The sequence below is a fragment of the Phoca vitulina genome, unplaced genomic scaffold (genome assembly GCF_004348235.1).
Source record: "Phoca vitulina isolate PV1807 unplaced genomic scaffold, GSC_HSeal_1.0 scaffold9, whole genome shotgun sequence".
Lineage (NCBI taxonomy): Eukaryota > Metazoa > Chordata > Mammalia > Carnivora > Phocidae > Phoca > Phoca vitulina.
This window is the reverse complement of record NW_022589712.1, coordinates 33,913,497-33,939,594: the sequence shown is the minus strand read 5'-3', so window position 1 is coordinate 33,939,594 and position 26,098 is coordinate 33,913,497. Positions and strand designations below refer to the sequence as shown.

General features: G+C 36.6%; 1 protein-coding gene across 1 annotated transcript in view; it reads left to right on the top strand.

Annotated features, from left to right (window-relative positions):
• LAMA2 (laminin subunit alpha 2) overlaps positions 1-26,098 on the top strand; it is a 613,526-nt gene that overhangs the window by 504,884 nt on the left and 82,544 nt on the right. Inside the window, exons 41-42 of the mRNA XM_032407892.1 lie at positions 15,867-15,969; positions 24,360-24,476. Coding sequence (XP_032263783.1) covers positions 15,867-15,969; positions 24,360-24,476 — 220 coding nt within the window. The remainder of the gene's footprint in view (positions 1-15,866; positions 15,970-24,359; positions 24,477-26,098) is intronic.

Sequence of the window (26,098 nt, the reverse complement as noted above, 5' to 3'; positions counted from 1 at the left end):
ACTTCATTTTAGAAAGAAGAAACAAAAGGAAGTCTAAAAGTACAGAGGGAGGTTAAAACAGAAAGGCACACTCTAAAGCTGGCACCTTCGTGGCTCAATGAATTTGGAACCTAAATATGCATCATAATATCTAGGGGCTGGGATTTTAAAGACCAGGCAGGGAGAGGAGACATCACAGATATCACCTTAGACCTATAACAGAAGTCTCTAGTTGAAGGTATGCAAAAACATGAGACTCTGGAACAGTTGTCTTCATTAACGAGCACTCATGCCTTCCAGCCCCGGAACATTCCCAGAAGTCTTGTTTCTTTTCATGCCCCCAGTTGTGAAAAATGTGTCTCATAAGATGCTAAAATCACAAGCCTATGGATTGAAGTCCAAATTTATACCATTCATATGGTACAAGACTTTTCAAGCTGTGAAATTAACGGCAGGGGTACTAGTCTTGGCTACCAAAACCTCTAGAGCATCTAGGAAGATACAGAAAACTACTCTGTTTAGATACACTATAAATAATCAAATAGGAGTGAGGATAGGCAGGCAAAGTACTTAACATGATCCTGAGATTACTGAAAAATCTGAAAGAGAATATAAAATTGTTTAAATTATTAAAATGTTAAAAGAATGAATAGAAAAGAGTGATGGAAGACTAAATTTCCATTTACTATGGAAATTTGTAAAAGGAGCAAATAAAATTTCTAAAAATGAAAAATATAGTAATTAAAATTAAAAATTGAATGGGAGGGCCAAACAGCATATTAGTAACAGATGAAAAGAGAATGAGTTAGAAAGAAAGAGTTGAAAACATTGTGCAGAATGCAACAAATACGGTAAAACATAAAAGGAGTTTAGGAGGCAAGGAATGCAGATTGTAAAAATGTAAGTCTATGAGGAGTTCCAAAGTCAAAAGAGTGAAAATGGGGAACAGTAATGGTCAAAGAGATACTGAAAATTTTCAAATATTGGTGAAAAATATGATTCCCCAAATTAAGGAAAACCATCACGATAAATAAAAATAAGTCCACACCTGGAAAGATCACTGTTAAACTTACAGAAACCAAAAAGAAAAAGAAAACAAAATCTTAAAATAATCTAGAGAGAAAATGCAGACTATCTACAAAGGAATAAGATTTGCTGGTTAGCATACTTCCCATTGAAGTCACAATAGAAGTCAGACAATGCACTAATATCCTCATGGTATGTTATATAATTATATGATACAATATGCCGCTCAACTCAGAATTCTATATCCTGTTATACCTCATTCAGAGGGGAGGACAAAATAATGCCATCTTCAGAGAAAAACTGAGAGTTTACCAATTACAGACTCTCACCGAGCTACTATAAAATACAATTCAAAAGGAAAGTCAACAAAATCAAGGAAATTGGGGATTAAAGAGACAAAGTGAACAGAAAAATAGTAAATGTATACAATTTAAGTAAGCATAGTGAAAATAATAATGAAGATAATTACTAAATGTATGTAATTGCTTTAAAAAGTTGAGCCAAAAGAACAAGAGAACAACAGCATGAAAATGGACAGATGGTCAGAGTTAGAAGTTTGTAAAGTCCTTAAAATTTTGGGAGGAGAGTGAAAAAAGACTGATTAGATTTAAACTTTGTTAAATATATGTTTTAAACATTGAGGATAATTATCAAAGAATAAAAATAGGGATATTAATCAGAGTTCTCTAGAGAAGCAACCAACAGGATGGATGGATGGATGGATGGATGGATGGATGGATGGATGGATGGATGGATGGATGAATGCAGAGATTTTTTTGAAATTTGTTTTAAGGAATTGACTCACACCACTGTGGGGGCTGTCAAGCCTGAGTTCTGTAGGACAAGCCAGCAGGATGGAGAACCAGGGAAGAGTTGATGTATCAAGTTCAGAGACAGTCTGGAGGCAGAATTCTTTCTTTTTGGGAGGATTTCAGTCTTTTCTTCTAAGACCATCAACTGATTAGATGAGGTTCACCTACATTATGGAGAGTAGTCTGCCTTACTTGAACTCTACTGATTTAAATGGTAATTACATCTGAGATACTTTCAGAGCAAGGTATAGACTTGCTTGACCAAAACCTGGAGACATAGCCTAACCAAACTGACACATAAATTTAACCATAACAAACAGTTATACTTTCCCAATAAGCGAAGAGAAAAAAATGTGGACAGTGGAATTTTCAATCAATTCCATAAAAGGCCAAAAATAGAAAAACAGAAGCAAAAAAAATGGTAAATATAAAACACGAAATATGATAGAATTAAATCAAAATACAGCAGTCAGAGTAATTATGATTAGCTGCCTCAAGAAATAAGCCCTGAAAAATCAGTTGCTTACCACAATCCAAATTTTTGTCTCATATCGTACCCAATGTGTGTCAAGCAACCCTACTCCATCTCGTAGCTACACCATACCATGGAGCCTCTGAGGTTGTCCTGGCAGGGAAAGAGAAAGACAAAAGAGATATGCATGCTCTTCCCTGCCTTGGCCTGGACCATATCTGGTCTGTTGATCAGGAATGGTCACATACTTCAATCTAACTATAAAAGAGGCTGGGAAATATAAGCACATCAAATTTTTGATGAACATTAACTGTCCTAGTATCAAGTTGTCTTCATAATAAATGCAAACAGATTAAAATTACTAGATGACAATAGTATTTATATTGGTTTAAAAATGTTGAAAAAATACAGCCATCAATATATGGTATACACAAAATACCACTAACTGTAAGGGTACAGAGGACTGAAAAAGAAGAGGCGCAAAGAGATACACCAGGGTAACACTAACCAGAAGAAAGCTGGTGTACTAATATTAATAATCAAAATAGACTTTATATTTTTTAAAAAAGAGTTAGATAAAGAAAATATCACAATATAATAAAAGGATCAAGTTAGCAGGAAGATTAAAAAATTTTGAATCCACAAAGTCATAACTGCAAAGCCTAAGAATGAATAAAGGCAAATGTGAGAATGAGGAAATCAACATAACTATAATAATAAAGGGAGATTTTGTCATTTCTCTCTTAAAAATTGATAGGTCAAGCAAAGAGATGTAAGGATACAGATTTGAAAAGTACAATAAATGAGCTTGATTTAATGGTCTTATAGAACTCTATGTTAATTAGATAATTCTGTATGTCCCATTAGATAAAGCACTCACGAAACTTAAAAAAAGAGAGAGCCATGAACTAGATCACAAAGCAAGTATAAGTAAATCCCAACACTCCAATAGCACCTCAGTTGTATTCTCTGAGCGCAGTGCAATAAAATTAAAAAATTACTCATCAATATTGTTCCCCAGAAATGTTTTAAATAAAAATCACATTTCAAAGTAATTCATGGGTCAAAGTAAAATATAGTTTGAAGTTACGAGTACAAAGTATTTCATAACAAAATGGAAATAAAACTACACATCACATCCAGTGGCACTAAAAAGGCAAGTGAAGTTTAAAATGCAGTTATTGGGAAAAGGTGAGAACTGAACCCAATTATCTAAAGTTTCTGATCAAGAAGTTCAAAATAATATATAAAGAAAGGAATAAAAATAAAAGCAGAAATTAACGACCTAGGGAAATATTAGGAAGCTGATTCTTACAATAAACAGGCAAAACAAGACTAAGTAACTAGAGCTGACACATATGGACGGGATTAGGAATGGAGAGGGGGACATAACGATAGAGATAATATAGATTTAATAAATATGGATATACTCAAGTACATGAGCAACTTTTTTCAAAGAGATTTGAGTGCTTGATGAAGGGGACGATAAATCTAAATGTACTCAAAAAGAAAGAGTAAACCTGAGTAGAAGTCTCATCATTAAATGAGTTGAGTCAGTTGTTAATAATCTACCCATAACAGAATAATAATGTTTACCAAAATTTCAAGGACTCAATATCCAAAACATTTCAAAGAATAGAAAAACAAATATTCCCTGGCTTATTTTATGAGTCTGATATAATCTTGATGGCAGAACGCTGTACGAACAAGACAGGATCAAAAAGAAAAACTATGGGTCAATCATAAATAGAGATGTAAAACTTTAAATAAAATATTATCAAACCAAATCCAAATCTATATTTTTAAAGATGTAGACAAATACAGTAAAAAGTTAATATTAGTCAAATATGGATGATGGGGATACAGGTATCTATATTAATTTCTGTTCTTATCAGTATACTTAAATTATTTCCTATTTAAGTGTTTTAACTAAAATGAAAGTAAGAGGACATTGAAAATCAGTTCTCCAGGAAGATCTGCCCTGAAAAATACGAAGAAAGTGGTTTGTAAAGGCTCCTGGAAATGAAAGAGCAACCCTCATCCTTCACACCAACAAGAGGCCCTACATTTCTTTCTTTCTTCTAAAATTCATGATGCATGCATATTTTATTTCCTTTTAAATTGAAAAGAGAAGCAGGAAATTTCAAGCAACAATCCCCTGACCTAACTTTTCTCACCTCTAAACTCACACCCCCAGGGATAATCATTGCTAAGTCTTCCAACTATTTCTTCTCCTTTGGTCTCTCTTGATAATATCATTATCATGCTATCATGCGATTCGTTACTTTAGGGAATTATCTATTTAATTACTGCGGTGATGGGTGACATGAAGTTCACATAGATCCTATCACATCACATCTCCCTCTCACCCATTTCCCAGTGTAGGTACGTTATGGTGTTTAGATCCTATACTGTTTTCTTTTTAAACCTAAGTGGAGGGGCTCAGAGCTTTATTTCCTGTTCCTGTCAATGATGGACTCCCCACTCTGTAAATGCAGACCTTTGTGCCTTCATCCTGCCTTTAGTTCCCTTTCTCCTCCCAACTTCTACCCCCCCTTTTTTTTTAAAGATTTTATTTATTTATTTGACAGAGAGAGACACAGCGAGAGAGGGAACACAAGCAGGCGGAGTGGGAGAGGGAGAAGCAGACTCCCCGCCGAGCAGGGAGTCGATGTGGGGCTCGATCCCAGGACCCTGGGATCATGACCTGAGCCGAAGGCAGACGCTTAACGACTGAGCCACCCAGGCGCCCCCCAACTTCTACCCTTCTAACTTCCATATTGTCATATCAATAGAATTTAAATTTTTGTCTATAACCAGAATCTTAATTGGAAGCACTTCCTTAAAAGACCGCCTCTGATTTTTTTTAGTGCGGGAAGTCTGGGGGGCACTTGGTGTCTGGCTGCATTGCCCTGTGCCCCCAGTGAAGGGGTAAAGGGCACTCTGTTCCATAAAAGGATTTGCAGGGCATTATCCGTTTTTATCCTCATGACTGACTCTCATCCTCTACCTCACCCGTTGTTTCTGAGCCTGGCCACCTTCAAAGTCTGTGAGCCTCCTTCCTGGCTTACCCCCTCCTGAGCAAGGTGAGGGTCCAGTGACCGCAGAGGATTGAGGGGGGGAGTAAGTATCTAAGGACCTGTGTTGATGTGGTGAGGGAGACGTGTCTATCCTTCTAAAGTGAAGATTCCTCTGCTGAAGTCATACACTTTCTCTTACCTCCTTTTCTTTACACCCCCATACTTTTAATTCCCACCATCTCCCCTGCACACTTACTCCATTTTATTTAGTCTCTTGGTACTGTTTTGTGAAAACAGTGTCTTTTGCTCAAAATTCAGATTTTTAAAAAAATGTTTTTTCTTTTTCAGAATTTTATTTAAATTCAAGTTAGTTCACCTATAGTGTAGTTTTAGTTTCACAGGTAGAATTGAGTGAAAATTCAGATTTGATTTGATTTGATTTTTTAAGATTTTATTTATTTATTTGAGAGAGAGAGAGAGAAAGAACACGAGCAGGAGGAAGGGGCAGAGGAAGAAGCAGACTCCCTGCCAAGCAAGGAGCCTGATGTGGGACTCCATCCCAGCGTCCTGGGATCGTGACCTGAGCCGAAGGCAGTCGCTTAACTGACTGAGCCATCCATGTGCCCCAGAAATTCAGATTTTAAATTAAGTAATCCATATTTCTGAGGAGTCTTTTGCTCTCTTCCTATATTTTATTTCCTCGTGGAGAGGGTATGTTTGAGGGTCTCCACTAACCCATGCAGTGGTTGGAGGAGTCAGAAAAAGGCATCCCCACTGGGTGAGATACACCAGGCCACAATGTGGTGAGCAGTAAGCTGGCCAGTCCAGTGCCCCTGTGTAAACCTTTGGGCACAGTCCCAAGATCCCTGGGCTTTGGAAGCTGCTGAGTTTCTCTGCTTGCCCTCTGCTGTGCACAGTGAGCTCCCATGCTCTTTCACTGCTTGGTGACTGTGATGTTTTGTTTCCTTCCTACTTGCTTTTTTCCAGAAAACAATGTTCTCAGAATTAAAATGTAGGCTGATAATAGACCCTTTAGTGGACAGAAACATGGATTTTGAGTATTTTGCTCTTTAACTATTTCTCACCCAGTATGCCATGATTTTCATATAGGTAACACCTGATACACAGTAGCCGATCACAAATGTAGATGGCCACCTCCCATCTCCAAACACTAATGTCAGAAATCTAGCAGGGCCAGGATGCGTCAGATTTTCAGAATTGACAAGATATTTGTATTGTCACGAGATATACGAAAGTTGAAGAGAGAAGACGATTTCAAAGGAAAAATAAAATTACTTTCTTTCCCTACTTAGTTTGAGGTAATGTCTGAATATCTATTTGAATGTAGATGTCATGTGGGATTTTTTTTTAATGGATGGGAATTAGGTTCTAGTGCTGTGCTAGAATTTCTAAATCAAGTTGGGGAAAGAAAATAGCAGGATAGAATTTGGGAATTAGAAGATCTGCCTTCAAATTGAGAGCATTGTACGATCTATTCTGATCCCTCCCTTGACTTGATTCTTATGGTAAATATGGTCCTTAAAGTCCAGATCCTTTTATCTGATTTAATATTCAATCTCCAACACTCTTAAGATTATTTCTTACTCTTCATTGGCCTAGTTATGGTACTTATAAGAGGTGCTCATGAACTATTTATTGACAAGTACGAGGTATTACACATGTCCACATTTTAAATTTTCTCTTTAAGATTTTTAAAAATTGTGATCATATACTTAATGTACTTAATTTGTAAATAGCATTACAAGATACAACATACAGGGTAATCAGAGATAATTAGAATTCTAACCTGTCCTCAAACCAGCAATGATCATAGATGTTTTCATTTGTCATGCTAATAAAAATAATACATTTCAACTTTTACCTAATTTATTCTTTGTTATACGTTTTCCTTTCTTTCCTATTATTCTGTCCTTTAATATTATTAATATTATTCCTAATAATTTCTTCTTATTTATTAGTTTTTGAGTCCTTATAGTAGCAAGATTCTTTGACATCATGGCTATTGGTGTATAAATCATAAGGGTAAACACTGTGAATCTTGCAATAGTATGATTAAACATTAAGGCATTTCTAATGAGTGTTTGTTTAGAAATATGGTCATATCTTCTCTTCAGTCTGTCTTATTTAGTATTTGCTTTGTGTAATTGGATGAACCAAAATACATAAAGAATACTTGCAAGGTCATTTTTGAGTTTTTATTTCCTACATAAAGGACTGTGCAAATATTAGCAGAGTACATACTGCATTCAAAAGGCTCAATAAAATACGGTGTTAGTCAAGTTGTACCCTTTAAATCACATATACCTTGTATTTTATTCTGTCAACCACTGCTTAGAAGTCATTCACACACGGGGCGCCTGGGTGGCTCAGTTGGTTAAGCGACTGCCTTTGGCTCAGGTCAAGATCCTGGAGTCCCTGGATCGAGTCCCGCATCGGGCTCCCTGCTCGGCAGGGAGCCTGCTTCTCCCTCTGACCCTCCCCCCTCTCATGTGCTCTGTCTCTCTCATTCTCTCTGTCTCAAATAAATAAATAAAATATTTAAAAAAAAAAAAAAAAAGAAGTCATTCACACAGTCATTTTGACTTCTTATTAATACCTGCAATCATTGGGGGCTCCTGGGTGGCTCAGTAGGTTAAGCGTCTGCCTTTGGCTCAGATCATGATCCCGGGGTTCTGGGAGCTCAGGTCATGATCCCAGGGTTCTGGGATCAAGCCCCACGTTGGGCTCCCTGCTCAGCGGGGGGCCTGCTTCTCCCTCTCCCTCTGCCATTCCCCCTGCTTGTGCTCTCTGGCTCTATCTCTCTGTCAAATAAATAAGTAAAATCTTTTTAAAAATATACCTACAATCATTGGAATTTAAATTTTGTACCCATGTAGTATTAATGGGAAAATGGCATAACCCATAATTGATATGACAATTGAATCTGCTGATAAGATTGGTGAGCATTTTTTCTCCATCAGCAGCTCAGCAACTTGTCTAACAACTGAGTGATTCACACAATAGCAAATATGGAAAAAGTCAGTGAGAATCGAAGTCACCTAGAAAAATATTGAATCTCTATGTAAAAGTAGTATTCATTAAGCCACTCTGATTTTAGTGATTTTCCCTGTATATGATATGCTCATTGGAGTCAATAATTTTAAAAACTAGATTGGAAACAAAAAAGCAAACTTCTGTTTTATGACCCAGCATTAGACATATTTAAAAATTCAGGGCATAAAATGTTAAAAACCAAAGGGTTTGTTTGTATCATCAGTCCGAAACATGGCAACTCTTTGGGGTGATGCTATAATGCAACATAAGTGAGAACTAATTTCGTTCAAGGTAGTTGTGCTCTCAGACTTGTTATTTAGGATTTCCACCTATACGTGCAATAATCAAGAGGTGAAATGGCCATGCTGGATTGGACTTTGAACATCAACTGGAAAAAAAAATATTAGGTCCTCTGAGAATGTTCTCCAACTCCATAGATGCTTCTCTATTGCCTTGACTCCAAATCCAGATTTCTTACAGTATTTGCTCATTCTGCCCCCATCAGCTTGTTCAGTTCGTGCCTCATTGCAGGAAGCTAGTGGCACCCATAGGTGCTGGGGCAGTGGCTGTCAGGCTGTAGTTGGTGAAAATCTGTTCTCACTTAGTCATATATTTTTAAATCCTCTCTTGATTGTCCTTCTCAGTGTTCTCATCAAGCTGAAAGTGCCCAGTCACAAATTCTAAACTTGCAGTTTTGAGGATTCCTATTTCATGCAAGTCTCCTCTGTATGCTCACTGGCTTTCAGTCTTCTGCAGAGATTCATCTAATCTCTCTCCCATCTTAGGGCATAATGTGCGAGGCCAGGACCTACAGCCTTTCAACAGATTTCTGACCACAGCCATCTCCCTGGGTTGTTTGTTCCTCACTCTTTATTTATTATTTCATTTTAATATCCTGTAGTATTTTTAAAATATAGATCATATTAAAACACCTTTAAAATCAATGAATAGTGATTTCCTTATTTTAAAATTATGATCTCTTTTAATTGTTACAAAATCAGTTCTTACCTGTTATAGAAAAGTGGAAAATACAAGCAAAAGGAGAAAATATGCAATGTGCATAAGCCCACCAAACACAAATGATCACTTTTATAATGTTGTTTATCTGCACATACCTTTTCCTGTGCAAACAACTTTTTTGCAACTACAGAACTGTTTTGTAGCTTAATACATAAATGTATCTAATTAACATCACATGCACTTTTTTTTTCAGTATTCTCAAAAATTATATCTTTTACAATGTACATAGGATTGGATTCCACCATTTCTTCTGAGAATTTATTTTACTAGAGTAAGAAATTTCTCCCTGATTTTTAACAGCACTCTAACATACCTGAATATAAATTTCTTCTGATAAACACCTCATACAAGCACATTACAGCGAATCACCAGCCCTTACATGTATCCCTGCATATTATTGGAACCATTTTCTTTATTAAAAAAATTTTTAAACTTAAAATCATTTAAGTTATGTAATATCTTTGCAGAGTATCTCCTTTAGAGATACGCAAGACTTATCTTCTAAAATAAATTATTTCATAAAGAGGGAGGAATGGAATAAGTCATAAACGATGCTGATGAATCTTCAATTACTTCTCTAACAAATAAAAACAAAAGCAAAAAGAAATATTCTACATCTGTCCTTAGAGACAACTCTTTGAATGAATTCAGAAATTCTGTCTCTAATAAAGAAATTATTGAGGACCATTTAGAAAAGTAATAAAAGTATAACATAGAAGGTAATATAAACAATAGCTTTTAAAATTCTTTTTTTTCAGATTTTATTTACTTATTTGACAGAGAGAGCGAGCACAAGCGGGGAGAGCAGCAGACAGAGGGAGAGGGAGAAGCAGGTTCCCTGCTGAGCAGGGAGCCCAGTGCGGGGCTTGATATCACCCAGGACTCTGAGATCGTGACCTGAGCCGAAGGCAGACGCTTAACCAACTGAGCCACCCAGGCACCTCTAAAAAATAGCTTTTAAATTTGTTTCTTAAATAATAAATCACTGGGAAAGAGGTATACCACCCTGATAAGCTTAACTTCAGGTCTCATATTCACATCTTCTTCTCCTAATAGAGCTTCCTCTGACAACAAAACACTGCCAGGTTTCCATGCTCCATTACGGTAGTAAACATTTTCTTCATAAGGGATTGTTTTTTTGTTCTCTACTACAGTTCCACTGGGGAAGGCAGACTGTCTCCATCTTTGGATAATCAGAACTTACTTTGGTGCTTGAGACAGCTAAAAACTTTTTTTGGGTAAATCAGTCAATTCCTTCATCAATGACATGGTACTTTAACAAGAGTTACTATGAATATTTAACAAATAGTAAGAAGGAGAATACTAACATGTATTAAAAGCCAATTAAATGCCAAGCCCTCTATAAAATCTTTTTTTTTTTTAAAGATTTTATTTATTTATTCATGAGAGACAGAGAGAGAGAGAGAGAAGCAAAGGGAGAAGCAGGCTCCCAAGGAGCAGGGAGCCCAATGCGGGACTCGATCCCAGGACCCTGGGATCATGACCTGAGCCGAAGGCAGATGCTTAACCATCTGAGCCACACAGGAGCCCTGCCCTCTATAAAATCTTTGTAGACTTTATCATTTCAATTTTTCTGTATCTTTCCTTCTCTAAAAATGTCTTAGATTATCTCATATTTTTCATAAATAATCATTAATAAAAACATACAGCAGCCTACATATAATGTGTATGATATATTTTCATAAACATTTTTATATAATTTATATATACACATATACACACAAAAGAACTTATTATTTATAAAAATACAATCTCTAAAAAGCAAGAAACAACATATCTTGCAACTCTAAGAACCTCATTTATATTTCCCATATGCCATAGACACAGCTCAGAAACTCAGATGCAATGCTTATAAATATGTATGAAGTATAATTAGCTTGGAAAATGCTGCTTCATCACCTGTCCTGGTATTGTTGATGTGCTTCGGTGACTTACTAAGCAATGTTGGAAAAGGAACTCTCCAAATTCCAATGAGTTGCAACAGTTCCGTTCATCCATAACATGTTAGTAGTTTTCATTCTGTTATCATATGAAAGGCTGGTCTTTTAAACCTGGGTTGTGGATATACTGTTTATGACTGACAGATGGATGTCATCAGCCCTTTACGTTAGTATTTTGGAGTGCTTCTTGAAACATTGAAAACCTGTCTATCCCTCTACATCCCTTGAACACAAACCTCTCATTTCCACTGCCCTCGCCTGAGGTTACAACTCTTTTTTCTCTAGGCTATACTATGATAATAGCCGATTGGTGTCTCCTTTTTCTGCCACACATCTGCCCAGTTCATCTTCCTGGACTAAAACTCTGACCATACACTCTTACTCAGAAGCTTTCAATGGCTCCATGTTGCTTATTGCCCAGTGTTTTTAGCCTGACATTCAAGCTTTCCAGAAATTGACTCTAACCTACCTAACAGCCTTAGTTCTTCATACTGCCCTTCATAAACTCTACAGTCCTTTGCAACTGAAATACTTGTTCTGTTCTCCGCACATCAAAATTTCCTGCCTCCTTAGGGCACCTGTGTGGCTCAGTCAGTTGAGTATCCAACTCTTGATTTCAGCTCGGGTCATGATCTCAGGGTCCTGGGATTTAGTCCAATGTCAGGCTCCACACTCGGCGGGGAGTCTGCTTGAGGATTCTCTCCCTCTCTCTTTGCCCCTCCCCCCACTCGTGCTCTCTCGCTCTGTCTCTCAAATAAATAATAAATCTTTAAAAAAAAAAATTCCTGCATCCTTGCCTTTCCTTCCCTTACCTGAGCAAGGAATGGTTGACTAAAAATCCAGGAATAAATCATCAGCTTCCTGAAAAGCAGGAAAGACAAGATGCTTGGGAGCAAAAGAGAGGTGACATTCATAAATGCAAGAAGATAGGAAATTAGCAGCAGGGAAGTCTATCAGCAGATGGACTTCAGTTAGGGCTCAGTCATGTTGTTGGATAAAGATGCCAACGTCCAATGAAAGATCAATAAGTTGATAATCAGACTAATCAGAAAAAAATCAATATCCAATATTCAATATCAGGAATAAAAGAGGTAAAATCAGTACAACTTCTGCAGACAATAAAGGATTTAAAAAAAGAAAATTATTAATGACCTTATCCCAGAAATTCAACAATTTGAATGAAATGGACAGATTCTTTGAAAATTACCAACTACCCAAACTCACAAATAACTAACTTGAATGTCCATTAAAGAATTGAATTTGTACTTAAAAACCTTTGTACACACACACACACACACACACATATACACACACACACCCCACACAAATTCAGCCCCCAAATGATTTCACTGGTGAATTCCATGAAACATTTAAGGAAGAAGTAATAAATTCTTCAGAGAATTGAAGAGAAGAAAATATGTCCCACCCCATTCTATGAGGCCAGTATCATTCTAATACAAACCAAAGACATTATGAAAGAAAATTTTAAATCAACATCCCTCATAAACATAGATGTGAAAATTCTTGACAAAGTCATTACAAATCAAATCTAACCATTTATTAAGATAAGCTACAAACTAGGGGAATATATTTGCAAATTACTTCTCTGATAAAGGATTTGTATCCAAATTATGCACAAATATCTTTCAAAATTCAGTAACAACAAACAACCCAATAAAAAATTGGGCAAAAGATTTAAACAGATGGAAAATAAGCATATGAAAAGGTGCTCAAGATTATTTGTCACAAGGAAAATGCAAATTAAAACCAAAATGATACACACACCTATTAGCATGTCTAAATTTAAAAAGACCGACTACATCAAGTACTAGCAAGGATGTAGGCAAACATAATTCTCATACACTACTGGTAGGAATTTAAAGTAGCACAAATAATTTAGAAAACAAGTTGGTAGTTTCTTAAAAAGTTAAACATACTACTATATCATCTAGCCACTCCACTTCTAGGTATTCACTCCAGGAGAAAATGAAGGCATATGTTTATCTAAAGATTTATACACAAATGCACCTACAACTCAATTTACAATGGTCAATGCTGGAGATGACCCAAATGTCCATCAAGAGGTGAATGAATAGATTGGGGCATATCCATTTAATTTAAAAAGGATCACATATAGTTACAAGCACAATGTGGACAAAGGTTGAAATAATTATGCTGAGTGAAAAAAGCCAGACAAAAAAGAGAACAAACTAGATGAGCCCATTTATATAAGATTTTGTAAAATGCAAATTAATAGTGATGGAAAGAGGAGCAGTGTTTGTGTAGAGATGCAAGGAAGGGTGGAAGGGAGAAATTAAAAAGAAATGAATAGTTCTCTACCTTAATTGTCGTGATGGTTTCATGGGTGTCTATATGTCAAAACTTACCAAATTGTAAATTTTAAATATGGGAAGTTTACTTATGTCTCAGTAAAACTGTTGAAAAGTGTAAAAAGGCAGACAAAAAGTGAATAATGGTCACCATTGTCCATAGTCCCTCAATTTCCCCAGCTCAAACTTTAGCCTCTTTCCATGTTGTCTGACCGTTCTCCCTCTTTTCCTCTCACTTCATTTCATTATTTCTTCCTTGCAGCAAATCAACTTTCTCTCCCTCCTTTATCCACAGACTCACTTTGCATATCCAAGATAAGCTTTAAAATTGTGGTTGTTAAATGCTTGCCAGATTATATTTTTCTAGAAAGACATTCACATTTCAAGGCTGTGGGAGAAGCTGTTTCCCTTCCTTCCTTCCTCCCTCCCTCCCTCCCCCCTTCCTTCCTTCCTTCCTTCCTCCCTTCCTCCCTTCCTCCCTTTCCCATCTTTGCCTAATTTCATCTAGTACTCTGAGTGACCCATATCATCAGGGTGACTCAAGATCGTCAATACCAACATTAGTTATTTTACTACAATGATATTAGCATCTACTGAAACCTTCTTTATCCCTATCCAAATTGATTTGGACTCCTGAGCTTTAAATTTCTTTCTCTACTTGATTGCTTCTCCTTCCTCATTGTCAGACAGATTGTCAGCTATCACTTCTGCTGCTTTCACGTGCCTATTTAGAGAATCTTCATCCTTCTTTCTTTGTAATTTCCTTCCTCTCATCTGTTTTGATACAGAAAACTTATAACCAAGGGAGTAAGAATGGCATGTAAATCTGGAACAGATGTAGAACCTGAGTAGCTAACTAAGGCTTATTTTTTTTTTTAAGTGAGGTCCACTGGATTTGTGCCACTTACACCGATGCTCTTTCCCTTTTTTTTTTTTTTTTTTTTGAGATAAATGACACTATGTGATGTTAGTGTATCTAATTTCCAAGGGAAACTGTAGGACTAAAAATTTCTGTATTCTCAGTTGAAGAAACTGTCCATTTTCCATAGAATAATTTTCTGGATTTGTCAGCTCTTTTTGCAAGTGCTAGCTACATATGCACAATGTCCCTTTTTATTTATGTAGATGTATCCAATATGTCCTTTTGTAGATATCTTAGTATTACACCATCAATCTGTTCTGTGAACAGTAGAGCTGTTAGTATAAGACCTGAAAATAAATTTTACCACAATAGTCACAAATTCCATGATCTTTCCTAGTTAATGCTCAAATAATGTGACTGGTTTAAAAAAAAAAAAAAAAAAAAGTGCCAGAGGCATTGCTGGTACCATTTGGAGTGTTATGTCTGGGGTAACCTGAATTCAGCTTTATAACTTCAACAGTCAGTTTAGCATTCTCTGGCTCTTCTTGCACCTGAAATACTTCTCCAATTTAAACTTTACACTAAGATCCTGTTTAATTTATCTCTTGGTATAAATGTATTGCGTGACGATTGCTGAGGAGCAAACACTATTAAAATGGATCCCTAGACATTAAGTTAAATGATCCCATTCCCATATCATTCTTCTATCTTTGTGTCATCTTCTTTAATCCAAGCCTCAACAAATACATCTTTGCTAGGGGATGACTGTAGCTCAGAGATTGTTATTTAGAAGATTTTGTTTTGCTGTAGTGCTTGGAGACGTGTTTTCAAACGGAGCGGTGTTCTTCCTCATTTGAAGGGGATAGGAACTGCTCCCCCACTTATCACACAACTCAAGTAAAATGTGCTTAGGGATAAAGTCAGTAGATGTGTTCAGTCCTTAATTTGCTCAACAATTCTATAGCATTCAATACTGACCAATTATGTCCTTGCAACACTGCCAACCATCATGCTCTGAGTCACTTCTGCATCTCTTGGTTTCTATAATATCATGCTCTCCTGGTTTCTCTTTGCCCTCTAGAATCTCAGTTATCTTGCCAGTTGCCTACCCCTTAAATGTTAAGATTCCTAAGGTTTCTGTTCTAGTTGCTCTCCTCTCCCAACAGTCTCCTGACTTTAATCGCCAGTATGTGCTGATAATTTATAATTATATGTCTGTAGCCCAGAATGCTTTCCTGAAAGTAAGCTCTGTACACCAGCTGCCCGCCAGATATGTCTACTCCATAATTCTGTGGGTTTTGATATGTGACACTTCTTTTTCTGTCCACAGGCAACAGGTCCTCAGGGTTCACTAAAGGAAGGTGCCAAAGGCTCTCTTCAGAAAAGCTTTGGGATTCTTAATGAAGCCAAGAAGTTAGCAAATGCCGTAAAAGGTTAGTGTGACCTCTCTTTGTTATTATTTTCAGGCTAATTGTAGTTCTATTTGGTACGATATTTTATTACACTATTGGAAAAGTGGAATTGTTTCACTAGAGTTTTTATGATGGTTTTTATTATTGGGATTTAATGCAAGTAAACTATTTCACCAGTTTTATGACATTTTGTCATCACATCTCATTTTGCATTGGGTAATATTTCATAATTTTCAGACCTAATTTATATAACATCATTTCACTTATATCTAAAGTACAGTGACTTTTAAATTAAAGTATAACAAGTTTTTAAGAATACCAAACCCCACTTGTTTTGGCTTCAGAAATGACAGTCACAAAGGAATGAGTTAGGCAGATGTAGTATAAATGTCCTTATGAAATTTTCAATTTGTTAGTGGTCACATTTCCTGAAAAGTTTTCACACTTTTTAAATACATTTTTCTTGTATTTTCTTCCTAATTCAATCATCAAAGTGCATAAAATATCTACTCTAATCCATTAGGGATTTTGCATTAAAAATGTATTACTCAATATAGCTGCTCTCTAGGTAAGCTATTATATTTATTATTTCATTCAAATATCTCCTGTTTCTCTCTGCAGCCTCATTCCTTGCCATTTTCTGGCTTGCATCCATCTCCCCAACTTCCTGAAATATTCATGGTCCTTCCAAAACATACTACTATTCCAAGCCTCCGTATTTCAGAGTGTTAATCCTTCTCTTTGGAATGCCTCTCCATCTTTCATTCTTTTTCATATAATTACCTTTTACCAGACCTTCAAGATGAAGCTCAGATGTCATCTTCCCCAGGAACCTCGACACCCCATCTGAACCACATGCCCCTTCTCTCTGCATCTCTCACTGCAAGTCTGTACCTTTCTCACAGACTTGTCAAACTGCAACCATGTACTTAGAGTCCATCTTCTTGAGGACGGACACGGGGTCTTCTTTTTAGCGTTGTTTTTCTAGTGTATAATATCACAGGGACTAGTCAAATCAGGAAATAAGCGTATTTTTGAGAAGAACAGAATGGTATTGGTCTTTACTAACCTTAGAAAGAGAAGAGGTTTTATAAGCATTTATATTTGTCATGCTTTAACTAATTGTCTGCGGTCTCTAATAGAGGCTGATAGGAGATTACAACTTCTGGTGTCCGTGTGATGGTATTTTGATAGCAAAATGTTTTGGACTGTGTGTCACAGGTGAAAAAAAAAAAAAACCTGTATACATGATTTTGTGCAGGAGCTTGCTCTTATTCTAACCTGAAGAGTAACTATAGAGTCAAAACCTATTTTCCTCTTGGGCAAGTTGAGTTGATCTCATTACTTTGTGGCCACTCCTTCCCATCCAGTGCCTTTGTCCAGTGCTAGGAAGGATTAAGGTGAGGTGAGTGAGGTTAGGTCATGCAAGTGTAGGGTCAGGTCCTGTATTATTTAAAAGTTTAATATTTTGTTCATCATTGATCTTTTTTGAATCCATTTTAATCTTTTTAAATACTGCATTAAAATATTTTTGGTTACTGAGTGTTTTGGTGTCCCTTTAAATTTTATACCTGAGGTGAATGCCTGTGTCACCTCCCCTCACTCCCTGCTCTGCCCTCACCTCTATTTCCCCCAAAATACTGGCATTATAAAAAGAAAGAAAGAATTCCATTTTCAGAGATTTTTTTTTTTCCAAGAAAAAAAGAAATCTGAAGACAAAGCGGTAGAAAGGGTTAGTAGACAGAAATGTTCATTAGTTTAAATGTCTTTTTTTGTACTTCAGGTAGTACATTATTTAAAGTAATGAAAACCCACAAACTACTCAAGTAATAATTTCTCCAAAAATCCAAGCCAAGGCTCTGACGGAGATGGGAATGTTTTCTTGCTACATTATGACATTCCCCTGATTTGTGGCCAATTACACAAGTAATAAAATGGCTGTTAATCAGGGAAATGCCATATATTACCACCAGGAACCGCTGAAATAGGCCCTACAGAGCAAAACTCTTGACAGCAGCTATTAAAATAGAGATTTAGTCATTTCCCTTTCTCTGGTGCCTGGAATTAGAAGGAATAAAAATGGTGAGGCCAGTCTACCCTCCATATTTCTAATTTGTTACTTGGTTCAATTCAGTATAATCCGGTGAGTTCATGCTTTAGTCACGAATGACTTAGTGCTGCTCCCTGCCATTTTTATGCTGTCCTTGCCTTGAGGGAGTCTGAACTTGCCAGGAGCAATTTGTTTTGCTTTTTAATTTTTGAATATACATTTGTTAAAAGTCAATTTGCCCTTGTACGCATCTGAAATTTGAAACCAGTCTACACTGCACTGATTGAATGTCTACGGAGGTAAAAATCATGTCCTTGATAGATACGGAACTTGGGACAAACTGATGATCGAGAGAGTTAGAAGATGAATTAATACCAGCAGGTGAATTAATGCTCCTTTGCAGATTGACAAGAGAGTTTGTCAATCAAATGGCCAGTTGAGGTTCTCAGAGAATGTGTACAGGGCAAGGAATGAAGCAGAGGATGGTATATTAGAAGCCTGAGAATACTAAGACTTTACAATTATATACCTTATCTTATACAGAGTAACTTCTCAATATTATTTACTTCTTAATATATCCCTAATTTTTGTCTTTGCCCAAGTAAGTGAAATCATTCAATTACTAAGAAGCAAATAGATAACATTTCTATAAACTGGATGACACTCCTATGAAATAAACAGATCAATTCCCAAACCCAAAAATACTGACTCAGTAAACTGCATGACACATGGTACTGTCCAGCACAAAGAACAGTACAAAAATTATTCCACACATTATCTTTTATCAAATTAATCAATGCTTTTCTTCTATATTATGATCCTCCAAACACTCAGGCTTTCAGTCTAGACAAGTGTATCAGAAAGGTTCTGCCTTCATGAATGTAATACAGTTTCATTGACTAACCTGGTGAGATTCTGTTATTATTTTAGATTAGAAAAAAAAGAATAAACAGGAATACTGCAGTGCTGTTAAACCAAAGTATGATGTAGGATTTAAATTTTGTCCAAAGCCTTGTTTTATTATTAAAGATATACTCCTTTTGACTTCACTTACTACCATTTGCCAGAATCAGCTTTTCTGAAGATAGACATGTGAAGGACAAACAAAATCTGTTCCATGGACAAAAAACAACGTTGGACTAAATGGATGAAATCAAGCTTGGATCCCCTAGCTGACCGTAGTGTGGAGAACAATACCGTCTTTTCCCAGAGATATTGCCGCTTCCTCATACAGGGCTGTAGTTCCTCCTTTGGAGTGTGAATAAAGAAAATCAAGATAATAAAGCCAGGTTGGCGTTGGTTGAGGAGTTAAAATGAAAAGTAACAAAGTAGTGGCAGACATGGAAAGGGAGAACCTATTGGGCCAGACAGTACTTGTGTGGTTCTTCTCAAGAGCTTTTAGAATACCTTGCTGGCCAGAACGCAATGAGCCTGCAGGCCCACAGTCGGGCTTCAGAGCTTGTCCTAGCGGAACTGTAAACAGGTTTCAACGTCTGGCCATTTTGGTTTCTCGTTATGCTTGCTGAAGAGAGGATTCGCCTTGCCTCTATTCTGGTTTCTTTTTTTTTTCTTTTTTTTTTTTTTTAAAGATTTTATTTATTTATTTGACAGAGAGAGCGAGAGAGCACAAGCAGGGGGAACAGTAGAGGGAGCGGGAGAAGCAGGCTCCATGCCAAGCAGGGAGCCCGATGCGGGGCTTGATCCCAGGACCCTGAGATCATGACCTGAGCCGAAGGCAGACACTCAACCCTCTGAGCCACCCAGGCACCCCTCTATTCTGGTTTCTTAAGTCTTTGGAGATCCTGCCACCACACAAGCCCCCCTTACCTCCTCTCCTTAGACTTTTCACTATGAGCCTCTCTCTAGCGGAAGGAAGAGCACATTCAGTGGCAGCCGATGGTTACTGAGGGCCGGTCAAGCACTGTGCCCGTGATGAACAAGACCGAGTTTGGCCCTTTGAGAGCAGGACAAGGTTTCTCCGTAACATGCCTCCCTATAAACCTGCCGACCAAGCGATCTCAGAGGTCCCCATGCGTGGTCACTCTAGTGCACTCTGGGCAGAAGAGGCAGTCAGAGACAGGACACATCCCAAACTTGTGACAGCAACTGGAGAAAGGGAAGCGTGGGAGTAAAGTCATGAAAGAGGGCTAGAAATACAAAAAAGTGGCAAAACTGGGCATAGCGACCTCATCGAGTCAATTGACAGGAGGCTGGGGACAGGACTCCGGTTCTCACTTTCACCCAGCTTCCTTCCTTATGCAGCTGTCCTTCCTTCTGCAAGGCCCCAGGTTCCTGCCCTGGGTCGTGGGGTTGACTTAAGGGACAGACTCTTTGGAAATTTTAAGATTTAGAAATATTAAGCAGGCAAAGGACTAGATAGGTGAGTGAAAAATTATAGTAAAGTGACTTGAGGGAAACTGTACCTCTTATGTTCTTAAAATATCCAAAGATGATAATACATAATATAATACAATAAAATTGAAAATTGTGTAAAGCAATCACATATTATGTAATTTGGTAAATTTGGCCACCTCTCATATGTAAAACAAAATCATTTGAAGAAACACCAACAATCTGAATGCACCCCATTTGTATAGTGGGACCAACACTTTAGGCCACATTAGTCTGTCTCCAAAGCTGATGCTTTTACCTACTGCTGGGCAAAAACACTGGGCTTCTGCCATAGTCCAGAAGGTGGCACAGTGACATTCATGATCCTAACAAATGCTTAATCAATGAATAAGTGGATGAATACCCAAGTGTAGCCAAAATCTTTCATTATCAGGAAGGTCACAATCAAGATATTTTACGTGACCTCATGCTGATCCCTTGCCTATTTCAAACTTTCTGCTTCAGAACTACACAGAGAAACGCTGCAGAGATTAACCTGTTCTCTTAACCAACTGAGCCACCCAGGCGCCCCTAGATGAGTTTCAACAGTCAAAGAGAACATTTCAGTAAAATCTATAAAAAGCATTCTTATATTTAGTTGAAACCTGTTTCAACATCATTGAAAACTGGTAAATGCACCAGGGCAATCATCAAGCCAATGTGAATTAGTTATCATTTACTGCCAGTCATAAATCCAGTACTTTCTCATACACATCCACAGATTTATTTCTCGTATCAGTCATATGAAGGAAGGCGCTATCCTCGTTTTATACATATAGAAAGGGAAAAAAGAAATGGCATTTGAACCCACCTCATCTTCCACTTCTCAGTCATTGCACCGCACCGCATTTTTAATGACAAGAATTTTGTACAAGAAAACATTATTGATGATGAAAGAAGTAACATAACAGCTTTATTTTGAGATATTACATAACATAGCTCAAAGTTATCAGTTCTAATTTAACTAAACTGTCATTCATATTCAGCCCGGCATCAGGAACATGGTAAATGAGTAAATGTGTACTCTTGAGTGGCAGTGACTTACAAATTTGGTGAGTTTCATTTTGAATATGTCTACCCCGTACAGTCAGTGGACAGGCAACAAAAGGAACTGATATCATCAGGAAGGTTCACAGTCGACCCTTACCGCTCTGCTGCTTTCTCTCACTGTATGAGCTCTGTGTCTGCCAAACCCACTGACATTTGTGTTCTAATGTGTGAGGACAGGATAGGAAAGGGAGAACCAAAGCGGAAGAAGCATGTGTGTGTAGCCTTTGAGGTTTGGTGGGTGTGATATCTAGAGAGAAGATAAAGAGAAGGTCTTAACTATAGCTACAGGGTATGAGAGCTGAAGAAGTGAGAGGAAATCCTATAAAATATCGCTATGAATTATAAATCGGATCCTTCTCTTGTTCTCCAAAATTTACAACTAAAGGATCAGGTTGGATGTTCTTTAACTATTAATAATTCTGCTTCTTTGGTCATGTTACAGTTCAAACTAGGTCAAATGCAATCTTCCTTATATGTCAGCTATAGATAAACTGTGCCTCATATCTCTTTTCATTTAAAGCCAACCTTGGAGGGCTTCTTTTCTGAGATTTTCATTGCTATGGTTTCGCAGGTTTTCCATTTTGAAATCTGCAGTACTTTTCTGTACACAGCTTCTACCCATCTAATTCTATTGACAAAGCTATAAAGTGTTTAGATTTGGTTTTAAGGCATTCCAGAAACTACTTCAGAAAAAATGATCAGAGTGTAGGAGAGGATCCATCAAGAAGGAATCTGAATCAAATAGGTGAAACATAGAAATCAGAATGGGGTCAGAATATTCACATTCTGACCTCCGAGTACAGAAAGCAGAGGATCAAAATTACTGCTTTGGAACTTGAGAAATAGCAGCAACAATGTTCTTCGGATCAATCTCTCTTCTGAATAATTAGCCTGACTGTTCAGCCAGTATTTGCTATTCGAATGCATAAAATAGTATAAACCAAGTGATGCCCTTGAAATTAACGGTTCTTTCACTGTACGTGAAGATCTTGCTTGCCAGAACATTTTGAATGCTTCATTATTTAAAAAATCAAATCCAATCAAGAAGCTAAGAAATAAAATTTGTACTGTTCCATTTCCTTAATTGATGAAGACTTCCAAGGTAATATCGAAAGAACAGCCCTTTATTCTCAAGGAATTCATATGGCGATCACAGTCATAATCAGACCAGCTTTCTCTCTGAAAGTAGACTTTCAATAACCTATCCAAAGATTTTATTTTAGTACAAACAGTGAAAATAACAGAAGTATTAAAACAAAGATGAATCATGATTGACAGAGGAAAAAAATCTAATTACTTAGAAAGTATATTTTGAGGTACTGGAATTGAAAATAATAACATCTTAGTGACTGAAATGGACACATTGATGTTTTCGAACCGTGCTTCACTAGGATATTTTATGCTTTGTTTTTCAATGATGTCAGGTCTTTGGCTTGGAACTTAAAGGCAGACGTGTTAAACTGTACTATGTCCTTGCATTACTGTTGTATAACAGTGGTTTAATCTGTCTGCCTATAAAAGCCTTATGTGAAATAAAGTGGCTCATTAATTAATATGTTCAGTCCTCTTTTTCACAGCCAGAGTACTGATAGTTAAGAATCCTTCATCTTCCTTTCCCTTTGCTCTTCTCCCCGGATGAAGGCCAGTAAAGGGCAGGGATCCTTCTCTAGCTGACAGGGGCCCGCTCAGTTCCCCTGAGAAGTCAGGTCCGCTGCCTATACGAGGGATCTGCATACAAGCAATACATACAAGCAAAACATACAAGTAATTGAGGACTCTGCCTTTTATTTACATTTTGCGTTTCTGTAGAGCTAATTTAAACGATCAGCCTGCATCTCCCCAGGAAACAAATATTATGGCAAAATAAACTATGTAAAATATTTTTTAAATAAATGATCTGCTTTATCCAGTCAGGAAAGGTGAAAAGTATTATAGGAAGCACAGAGTTTTATATCGTTCATTCATTGAATTCCACTTGTCACTAATAAATAGTGTTTAAAAAAAAAAAAAAAGGCAGATTTGGTCTTAAGATACATTTGCAGTTTGATGTGTACCTAAGCAAAATTTCTAAACTTCTGTTCTTCTATCAGCAGATTGGATCTTTGTTTTCTTTTCCCTAAAAGATTTTATAATTTTTACCCTTTATATTGTTACACTCAAACTCTGAAACTCTCAGTTGCTATTATAATACAAACTAAGCCAAAGTTTGGGCAATGTTAAAAACTAGTGGAAAGAAGTTGAAAAATTTACACTTATAATATTAAATTATCCCCAGTAAGTGATTTTTTTTTAATGTTAAAGAAATCATGCTAAGGTAGCAAGAAAAAAAACCTCTAAAAAGCCTATTTGAGAGCAATTTGTAAAATATTATTTTCTCTATTTAACAAAAATACCAGTTTATCAGAAATGCACTAGAAGTTGTTTTTTCATTCATTTTCAACTATGTATTAATGCGGTATTTACTGAAGTTGGGAGATTCTACTTAACAATCATATCTATTTGAGATTTTTAAAAACTAATCCAGTGATCCATTTTTGTGATGAAATTTTTAAAATAAGTAACACTAATGGGAATGATGTCAAGAGGGCATCATTACAAATGCAATAAGCGACTGATTCTTTTGCAGTTTTTTTCTCAATAGAAAACCCTCAAATTAAGTCAGATAAAGATCAGATACCGAGAAGAAAACATAGCTGTTGAACCTGTTGCAGAGTGAAATGGTCATTTCATAAACACCTATTTTATATTATGATCTGAAATGTATTTATTGATAGATGCCAACAAATTAAAGGAATTAAATTAGTTCTCCTGCCTTTTATAAACCTTATATTAATCTGAAATTACATATCCATATCAGAGATGTGTAAACTCAGAGAGATGATTAAAATTGTTTCATTCTTTTTTTGTTTTCCATTCACAGAAAATGATGACTATCTGAATGGCTTAATAACCAGATTAGAAAATGCAGATGTTAGAAATGAGGATCTCCTGAGAGCTTTGAATGACACTTTGGGGAAGCTGTCTGCCATTCCAAATGGTAAGCATTTGGGACACTGCAAACTGTGTCAGTTGACCTGAACTATTAAAGAATGTTCTAACGTTTACCATCTTTTCTGACATTACACTTGGACTGTTGTCAGAAAATTAGATATTGGTTTTCTTACTTATGAATTTTTCTTTGTGAGAATGAGAAACTAAGCCATACTTTACCCTGTGATATTTCTTATACTTTGTTACCCTAGCTGACATCCATTAGTATATGTTGCCAAAAGGAAAATATAGCCATCTTATTATTATACTGTTCTTCCATGTGTCAGCCCATAAAATCTTTCTAATAAGATTATTAGAAATGATATTGTTTGTAATCTCATGTTAATGGGAAAATATGAAATCACATGGGTACTGTTCTCTAAAATGTTCTGCTACAAAGTCACAGGTGATTATAATACCTACATGACAGATGAGAGCCTTTCCCCACATCATTCTTTACTTCTTTTTTTTTTTTTTGAGTATAGTTGATACACAATGTTACATTATTTTCAAGTGTTCAACATAGTGATTCAATGAGTCTATAGGTTATGCTATACTCACAAGTGTAGCTCCCATCTATCCTGATACAACATGATTACAGGATCATTGGCTATATTCCTTATGCTGTGTATTTATTTCTATGACATATTCATTCCATAACTGGAAGCCTGTATCTCCCGCCCCCCTTCACCCATCCTGCCCCTCCCCCCAACAGCCCTCCCCTCTGGCAACAGTCAGCACATCTTTCTTGGCAAAGTTCAGTTCCTTAAGTGTTTCAGCTTTGAAAACATTAATGTCTGAGCCGTGTCTGTAATATCTTCCTACCTATTATAAGTACTTGAAGTTATTGTTTGGTATTAGTTCCTGAAAGCACTATCCTTTATATTTTAATAATGTGATACAATAATAACAAAGTCTGCTAATGTTTATTGAGTACTTACTCAGTATGCTTGTTAAGTGTGTGTAATCCTCACAGTAATCCTACAAAATTAATAGTGTTATCCCCACTTTACAGGGAACAAACTGAGACACAGTATCATGCTAAGGGAAATAAATCAGAGAAAGACAAATCCCATATGATTTCACTCATATGTGGAATTTAAGAAATGAAACAGAATGCTGAAGGCCATTGTTAAAAGTGGCGTATATGAGATTTGAACCCCACAGTTTAACTTTGGAGCCCGTGGCCTTAACGAGTCATCTACACATACTAGTAGGCATCTATATGTTCAGTATATGTTTTTTATACAAATTATGATCAAGGGAACTAACGCATACATTTATATAACACAGGAAATAGTAATGATTTTTACTCTTTTTCAACATTTAAAAAAAAAAAAACTAACTGTCCAGGATTGCTCGTCATCTCCTTCAATAGTAAGGACGTACATAGAAAGTTTCCAATGCTGAAAACAAATATAAGTACATAAACACAAGGTCTAAAATACCTGAGAGAGTCTCTCCATCTTTAAGTTGAAGTACATTCATTCATCATTCCCCCTTCGGAATGCGCAGATTAAATCTTAAACCTAGTTTTGATGAAACTATGACTTGTGGATAAATTTCTCTCCGTGATATGTTCGGCAGCAAATCACAATATACCCTTATACAATGAACATTTAGAATAAT